Here is a 9,169-nt window from a genome sequence, read left to right as displayed (position 1 = left end):
TGTGGGCACTTTTTGAATGGACATGAAGTATAAGAATATAGACACTATATTCGAAAGAAGTGGTTTTATTTAAATGAGTAAATATTTGTAAATCGTAAATACAAAATTTATCAATTCTCATCCATAATTTCAACAGCTCTTGCATCATCATTATCAGCATTTTCATCAAATTCTAAAACTGAAACAATAGGTCTATGGCAACTAACGTGTGAAATGAACAATTTTGATTTAAATCTATTTATATTTCTTGTGAATACTGCATCACTAGTAGTTTTGTATTTTTTTGTGCTAAGATTGCGACCATTGGACATCGTTAAATCAAATTCTTCATATAAAACCGCATCCATTTTCAAGACAAATCTATAATCAAAAATAAAAATGTAGATTTTTTTAAAGCTATAACCGTAGCCTATATATTTTTTCCGACCATCCGAATTTCCGATCGTCGACTCACGTCCCTAGTGAAATTCTCTACTAAATTGAGTATATTTTCGATTTTTTGGGTTTTCCTACCTTTCCGGCGTTCCCATAATTTTTAGCGATTTTCCGATCGTCGATTCACGTCCCTAGTGAAATTCTCTACTAAATTGAGTATATTTTTGATTTTTCGGGTTTTCCTACTTTTCCGGCTTTCGCATAATTTTTAACGATTTCCCGACCGTCGATTCAAGTCCCTAGTCAAATTCTCGACTAAATTGAGGATATTTTCGATTTTTCGGGTTTTCCTACTTTTCCGGTTTTCCCATAATTTTTAGCGATTTTCCGACCATCGAATTACGTCCCTAGTAAAATTCTCTAATAAAACGAGTCCCGCATCTGGCATCACTGTAAAATCTCATCTGTCGCGAGTTCACGAGAAAATGCTCACCCACAAAAGACCCAACGCGCCATAAGAAGTTTTCACTTCAAAAAGATGGAGGCTAGGATCGAACTCGAGTCCACAGCATGCGATTTGAGGACGCTCACTGTACGCCAATATATCAATTGGAATATTTTATTTAGCTCTTGGTACATGCTTAACTAATTGGGCAGGTGAAAATATTTCTCTCCTTACCAGGAAGAATAGATTTGAATTAATTTTTGTAAACCGAAAAACGACATATTATGGCTGAAAAATCATAAAGGAAAATTTCAAAGGCGGAGAAAACTATATCTCTACTCTCGACTTGTCCCCGTGGCAGCGCGACAGCTACTGAGGCGTTACCGGCTTGGCCGATATGCAGATACCCCAGTAGGACTCGTGGCGCCCCGTCTCTTCGGGGGTGAAATCACGTCGGTAACGTGGAAAAACTGGCGTCACTCAAAACCCCAGAACTGAGCCTCTACTTTGCTCTATCCTCTTTGGCATCAGGGATATAAATTCCCCAACTCTCCACTAGTGGAGCTTACGTTCCGCGGGAATAATTCAATTTATCGTTCTAATGTCGTGCATTTTCTAATGAAATAATTTATGTTAATAATATATATAATATTATAGGATTTAGAAAGAAATACACGGAGAAAAATCTCAAGTAAAAATTACTATGCTAGCCGAATAATGGTGTAGCATTCTTCCTTTCTAGTTTATTTTATCAAGACAATTGAAAAAAAACTAAAATGTCAACAATAAAAATTCTTGTCTCACTTATCAAATTTTACTTAGTAGCATGGTAATTTATTCCAGGTCAATCGATTTTAAACCCCTTTCAAATAAAAAAAGTTGCCCGGAAAACAAAAAATGAAAGATCCTTCAATGTTATTTATTAATTTTCCTATAATTTTTATTGAGTTGATACTTTCATTTCTTGTCCTGTGAGACAGATGAATTTTTACTCTTCCATCCATTCAAAATGTGACAGAAAAATACCCGATTTTTGCGAAGCTGCGCATGCACTTTTTACCATGCTGCACATTAGAAAATCATTCGACCGTCGGGTAAGCGTCCGTCGATCATCTCCGATTTTATTCGCGACCTTTCGGCCTCGGAAATGTCCGAGCACCCCCGAAAATGCACGCATAAAAACCGTTGGTTATTCGCAGTGCGCACCGTGTGAGGATTAAGTGGACGCTGCAAATTTTTAGTTTATTTACCAAAATAATTGGTGAAATCCTAATAAACTTCGACATAAGTATAATGATTGTTTTCTTCTCTGTCGTCAATTGTTTTTTTCATTTTTTTTTTGCCATGAAAGAGATCTAAGCACGTGGTTATTGGCATGGCGAAAAATTGCGTTATCAATTAGGTTAAAGACGTGGTTTCATCTCCATAAATCGCAACACTGTTTGTCCTGTGCATCGTTTGTATTTGTTATTTCTTTTACAGAAGGTTATCAATATGGTAAGGGCTTTACTCACACATTTATTTTCTTTCTCCATACGGATAGTATACATAAATCATACAAAATTATCTTTTCATTTTTGACTGACTCCTGGATCCTCTTCTCACATGCTTTTGGTAGTCTCTCGTTGGTAATCTAAAAAGTGGATATCCTAGTTGTTTCTGACTTGAAATTCTTTCCAGGCTGATCCTGCATACTTCAATCACCCACGTACTAACAACAATGTAAGTAGGAAGTGAATTGATTACAAAACAAATTTTAGTCCTGTTTCTAACCTGAATTTTTTTTTTGTCTTACGGCCAATTTATCAATTACTGCTTGACGGTACTGACGGGAAGACTATCATAGGTGCATACAGGAACGATGGAAGTCTATCGAAAAATACTCGATGTTTGCTGACTCGCCTGGTCATCGCACAGGAGAAAGATCGACAGTTCAGGGACGTTTTTCGGCAAGAAGGAATTACCTACTTGAGACAATTCAAGTATGTATTTACTAATTATTGGTAAGTATAATCTATCTGTGAATTACAATTATAAATATAAATTTTATTTGCAGGATGACGTCTGCTAAGTTCACCACTTGGGCCACACAGATTGCAGAAGTGTTCATTGGTGAAAGCTTTTTCGTCTATTGTACTCCATTCCGGATGGAAAATGGAATTAAAATAGACCCAACAGGATTTCTCTATGAACACTACCATTACACCAAGAAGAAGTTAAGGAAGAACCACCTACTTCAGCAGGTTGCTCCACAGCGAAACGCTCCAGTAGCTGCCCCTGAAGTCCCAGGTTAGATTTATTAGGATTAAGGCCAGGGTGTATTATTTTTAGAATGTTACCACCATTGTTTTTTCAATTTTTTGAGGGAAACCGTACACTCCAAAAAATTCTTCACTGCCCTCCACATAGGCAACAAATGAACAAAAAACTCTCTTTGGCGAGATTCGTCACATTTTTTAGAATTTTTCAATTCCACTTCCTTTTGCATTACCCACGAATACTTCGCTTATGCGGCCCTCTGTGGAAAATTAGCACGATCAGGTGTGAAGCGAAGCACAGAGACGGACAGATTACGTCTCGGACCGCAATCTGTCGGGTAAATATTTGCAGGACCATAGCCATTAAGCATCAGCTCCAACTTAATTATAGATTTTTGAAAAAAGAAACACCCTCTGAACTGATTCATGACGCACACAAAGTCGAAGAGAGAGAAGTAGGAGGATTCGATGGCATCAGTGAGTTACTAAATCTTGAACCTTTCTGTAATAAGTCGCTCAATTCAAAAGTCCAATTGATCAAAAAAATAATTTTCCGTGGCACCCACATTCAAATTGGGCATATCTGCGTAGTTCCTGGAGAAGATGGGCCTGATTTTTACGATATACAACACGACATTATCAAGGATAATGAGTTTTTCTTCATTGTAAAAAAATTCATTTATGTGTTTCTTGATGAACACAACAAATCGTTTGCACTCTGCAGTGAACAATATATTATGGATATTCTTCGCTCTATCGATTTAAATGGATGTAGAGTGACGAATTTAGTTGAGACGCTCCAAGGTAAATTTTTTGTAAAAAATTGGTTTTGACTTCTAATAAGAATAATAATAAGTTATTTTTGAATGTATGGGACTTTGACGATTCAATAAAAATAAATGTTTCATAAACAATCTTCGATATGTACTCGTCCATTATTTAAAATTGATTGTAATTTGAGAAAAGAAGTTAACGGACCAAAAAAAAAGAAATTAATCCAGGAAAAAATATTAGGCGATCAAGGTCAAAAATGATCCAGCGCCTAATGAAAATTGAATTCCCGGGTAAGAAATTTTACTATGCTGGCATGATAATTTTTATTCCTGCTGGCCTGACGGTTTTTATTTCTGCAATTGCAATTTTTATTTGACCCTTAATACTTTTTAACCCATCGACGAAATGCTACACAATTACTCTGCCACATGGTAATTTTTATCCCGATTCTCTCTATAATTTTTACCATATTTTTTTTTCCGTGTAGAAACGGAAGAACAGAGTTGGGGATTCCCCCATGTTAGGGGAGTGAATATTTAAAAGGGAAACTTATTGATTCTGGAGTTGTAAATTCCAGGGATTTCAATTTATTCACTCTGAAACTAACTATTACACGCCGAATGGGTTCTTTGTGTAATTAGTTCGGGATTTGTGGAATTATTTGGAAAGAGTGAGGATGTGATGGGTGTATATAGAAAGACTTCGATTGTCGGGATTAAACACTTCACTTGATTCACTATTTTTTTCGGTTTATTCAAAATAAGGGTGTACACTGTTACTCGATGTAACTACTATGAGGTTCTAAAGTCTACTAACTAACAATTTCAAAAATTAAAATTAGTTCGTAAAAATGGAGGTGGTAACTCCCAAAAAATGAATGGATTTAGAGATTTTCCATTGGTGGAAATGCAAAAGAGGTGGGAAAAATAACTATATTTGGGAAATCGGTAGGGGTGTCGGTTACGGGAGGTAGAAGGGAGCAGCACCTTGGGTTTACTAGGGTAAGTGCCTCCCGTGATGAGGATTACTGAGACGAACCGATTGGTGCAATAAAACATTATTGTGGTTCATCGTAAAAATGTAAGCTAGTTGTAAAATGGATAAAATCTAAGATGATAATTGAAAATGTGGACGAAGGGTCCTCTCTAGAGTTTGATAAAAATATAAATACAGCAATAAAACAATTGAGGGGACAGCTGTACTGAAGATTGAAAGTACTTTTGTTTTATGGATTTATGAAGGTAGGGAAATAGGTCCCCTTGGAATGAAAATAGTTTTTTAGGAAAATTAATTTAGAAATGAAATGATGAGAAATACTAAAAAATTGAGAATGTGAAACATGACACGCAACACCCCAGTATACAGGGTGTCCCAGAATTGCACGTCCAAACTTTAAACTTAAGTTGGGGGTGAAATTCTGGATCGAAAAGTCCTGAGCGACTTTTTGATCAGATGCACCCTCTTCAAGTTATTGAGGGTTGAAGTTGGACGAATCAGGGCCGTGGAATACCCAGTCGCACGTCGGTGAGAAAAACATGCGAGTGTAGTGGTGTCCCCACCATACCGTACTACTCCCCTGCAGCGGCAGAAAGAGATGACTGATGGCGGTGGGCAAGAGGAAGGGGAGGGGAAATAAAAAAAATGAACACCCGCCCGCTACATAATAGTAGATTATGACATGAGGACGATAGGTGGAGGATTGTGAGAAGTGTGAAGGTTGCAGCACGAGGCGTGACAAGTCGCAGTCGAGGCGAGCCGGAGGCTTCGCCCCTCCCCCCCCCAGGGAAAAACAGAAATAGACTTAATTAAAAAAAAATTATTCTTTAGAAAAATACATAAACAATATCAACTAAAGAAAACGAATCTTAACGTTTTGCTTAGGTTCTATTGTCCATGGTTGTGTTCATCGAAAGAAGAAATCATACGATTGCAAAATTTATTCACCAAAAAACATTTTATAATTTGTATCAATTTAATTTTATAAAATTTTATAATATTAAAGCATTATTAATCTTTTAGTATTTCGATTAAGGTTCGTTTTCTTTAATTTATCTTGTTTATGTATTTTTCCAAAGAATAATTTTTTTTAAATTAAGCCTATTTCTGTTTTTCACTTTTCATGTTAATCGAAATACCAAAAGATTAATAAGTGCTTTAATATTATAAAATTTTATAAAATTAAATTGATACAAATTATAAAATGTTTTTTGGTGAATAAATTTTGCAATCGTATGATTTCTTCTTTCGATGAACACAACCATGGACAATAGAACCTAAGCAAAACGTTAAGATTCGTTTTCTTTAGTTGATATTGTTTATGTATTTTTCTGAACAATAATTTTTTTTTAATTAAGTCTATTTCTGTTTTTCCCTGGGGGGGGGGCGAAGCCTCCGGCTCGCCTCGACTGCGACTTGTCACGCCTCGTGCTGCAAACTTCACACTTCTCACAATCCTGCACCTATCGTCCTCATGTCATAATCTACTATTATGTAGCGGGCGGGTGTTCATTTTTTTTATTTCCCCTCCCCTTCCTCTTGCCCACCGCCATCAGTCATCTCTTTCTGCCGCTGCAGGGGAGTAGTACGGTATGGTGGGGACACCACTACACTCGCATGTTTTTCTCACCGACGTGCGACTGGGTATTCCACGCCCCTGATTCGTCCAACTTCAACCCTCAATAACTTGAAGAGGGTGCATCTGATCAAAAAGTCGCTCAGGACTTTTCGATCCAGAATTTCACCCCCAACTTAAGTTTAAAGTTTGGACGTGCAATTCTGGGACACCCTGTATAGACCTTATAATGCCCTCGACCTAGCAGATGACAAACGGTTATTGTTTAACTGTTTTTAGAACACATTCAATATTTCTTTTATTTTTCCCCAGCATTCCGAAATCCCGTCATAAAATTATTTACATTTAACGCGACCTCTTCAGAAATACGAAGTCTTGGTACTGCACTTTGTTATATCTCCCGTCATATAATTTTCCCTTTCATTTTATACGTGTTACCCTGCCGTAAACGAACCTTTCTGAGTGAAACCCTATCAATCAAACCATTCCCAAGCTTTTCTTAATGAGTTCCCAGATGTTAGGGAATCCCAGTCCCGGACAAACCACCCTCCCCCTCATCGAATCGCCCAATTCTTCCATCCCCCACGCTAGCTCCTTCCCTCTCCCTAACTGTCTCATCGGGGCCTACCTCACAGGCACACCCTCAAAGAATAAGTGGGACCCAAGGGCAAGGTCCAGCTCCTCAAGATAAACTATCACCGTGATTGGCTCCCTACTACGTTTAAGGGTTGTGACTTTAATTTTAAGATAGCGTAGGAGTACCAACTTATGATTTTAGCGAAAATTGTGAGTTCAGTTCTGTCTCAGAGTTTGAGAAAGAAACGTGATTTCAAATTAAATGGTGTTCTGAATAAAATTTAAAGCTTGTTAAAATTATTCGAGTTAGAGTATTTTCGAATGGAACCTTCCCGCTTCCAGCGAGCATTGTGCCTTAGCACTCCACGGGAAACTTACCCGCCCTCTTCATCAAATTACGAGTTGAAGAAAACGACATATAACATCCCTATGCATCAACTGTGGAACTACGATGGTTTGTGTCTCGAACACAGTTGAATTGTAAAAAATTCCCTAGTCCGATGGTCTGCTCGTCAACATTATCAAACTCATAGACCTTTTCATGATTGTGATGTCCTGAGCTTGATAGCCAGTAGATGTCACTATACATAATTAATCTCAGTCCGCGAAATTTAAATTAAACTTTATTTTTATATTTTAATCAGTGTTGAAATACGCAGAAAAAGTAGATACAATGAACAATGAACAATGAAAACAACACCACCAGTGTGGGAAAAATCGTTACGCATAAATCTCAACATCTTAAGTTTAACTTTCCTATTTATTTACCCGTAAAATTCGTTGGATAAACATTTTCTCCAAACCTGAAACTTGAGAAGGAAATCATAAATCTTCGAATCAATACAGTCTAGGTCGTAAAGTACCAGTTCTGTTTTTGCTCATGTTTTGATTCAACACGTGTGAGGTCTTCTTTGTCCATTGTATCGAAAGCTGAAGGCCTGGGTCCCTTGACAGAGAAAACGCGGTGTCACGCGTTTTCCTATTGCCGCTTCTCTCTTCAAATAGTTAATCGCCAAATTTCAGTCTAGTTTTGGTTGTTAGTTTCTCTGAATATTTATTAATATTGCGAGACTCAATTTAAGATTTGAAAGTTATTGAATAAAGTGTGTGTTACGTGCTCTCCTAACCACTGCTGTTTGGATTGATTTTATTTACACCACCTAAATCCAACTATTTTATTTCAACGAGTTGACATCGATGGAGTCCTCATTAGAGGTTTAGCGGCTAACGAATTCCACGTTTTTAAATCTTGGCGCAAATATTCGTTAATGGCACCACCGTCCTACTAGTGACTTGATAGGACATAAGAATTGGTGACAGCGGTGGGATAGCCGCATTCGTCGAAAATTTAAATTTAGAGAACCTGTCGGATTATTGGAGATTGTAAAATTTGTAAGTCTAGATATAAGATTATTGATTCAGGGTGGACATTCTGGTGTATTGCTTAGGTTTTCTGCGGTTTTACTGAGTAGTAGAGAAATACACTGGTTATAGGCCGCCGTCTTGTCCATACCTTTAGAAGAGCACATTTTAAATTTAAAATTAGTTATTTTCGATGAGAGAATCTTTAGATTTTATAGTATCAAAATTATTTGTTAACTGTAGGAAAATTAAAATAGATTAGTAAACATAATGGCACCCACCAGGAAAACTAGACAACCTACGAGAAAGGAACCTATAGAATCAGGAATCGAAATGAATGTGAGCGATATTTCACAATCAGGGAGTCGGGCGGGTTCGAGTAGTTGAGGATCACAATGAAGCATGATCGTTCAATCAATTAATCAGTCACAGCCAATCATGTCTATCAAAGATATCAGCAATTTAATTCCAAATTTCAATGGGGAAAATATGACAGTAAATAATTTTATTGATGTGTGCAAGCAAGCAGTTGCTATGGCATCTTCGTCACATATCATGTATTTTACACAATTGATAAAAATCCAGAATTTCCGGGTCAGCGAGTCAGTATATGAGTAATGAAGCTTCTACAAGTCTTGCAGATATCTTTGAAAATCTCAAACAGGCTTACGCGCCTTGTCAGACTCTTTCCCAGTGGCAGGGATTATTAGCAAATATTCATCAAAAACAAAACGAGAAAATTATGGATTATGTCGCTCGAATCAATGTTGTGGTACAGGGAATCACTGAATTAATTCACGAAAAATA

At 37.1% G+C, this 9,169-nt stretch overlaps 1 protein-coding gene across 1 annotated transcript; it reads left to right on the top strand.

The window, feature by feature from the left end:
• The first annotated feature begins 1,881 nt into the window (after window positions 1-1,881).
• On the top strand, window positions 1,882-3,600 carry LOC135171049 (uncharacterized). The gene is made up of 5 exons (XM_064137339.1): window positions 1,882-1,914; window positions 2,303-2,317; window positions 2,501-2,542; window positions 2,657-2,802; window positions 2,877-3,600. The coding sequence occupies exons 1-5, from the start codon at window positions 1,882-1,884 to the stop codon at window positions 3,112-3,114; spliced, it is 474 nt and encodes a 157-aa protein (XP_063993409.1). The 3' UTR covers window positions 3,115-3,600.
• The last annotated feature ends 5,569 nt before the right edge of the window (window positions 3,601-9,169 follow it).

The sequence above is a fragment of the Diachasmimorpha longicaudata genome, chromosome 18 (genome assembly GCF_034640455.1).
Source record: "Diachasmimorpha longicaudata isolate KC_UGA_2023 chromosome 18, iyDiaLong2, whole genome shotgun sequence".
Classification (NCBI taxonomy): domain Eukaryota; kingdom Metazoa; phylum Arthropoda; class Insecta; order Hymenoptera; family Braconidae; genus Diachasmimorpha; species Diachasmimorpha longicaudata.
Note: the sequence above shows the minus strand (reverse complement) of the source record. Positions and strands in the feature narration are given on the sequence as shown.

Excerpts from the sequence above, each read along its gene's own strand:
- LOC135171049 (XM_064137339.1), top strand. The coding sequence starts at position 1,882 with ATGCTGCACATTAGAAAATCATTCGACCGTCGG. Across the intron at positions 2,543-2,656 it reads ACCCACGTACTAACAACAAT|ACTATCATAGGTGCATACAG; the intron begins GTAAGTAGGAAG and ends ACTGACGGGAAG. Across the intron at positions 2,803-2,876 it reads ACCTACTTGAGACAATTCAA|GATGACGTCTGCTAAGTTCA; the intron begins GTATGTATTTAC and ends TTTTATTTGCAG.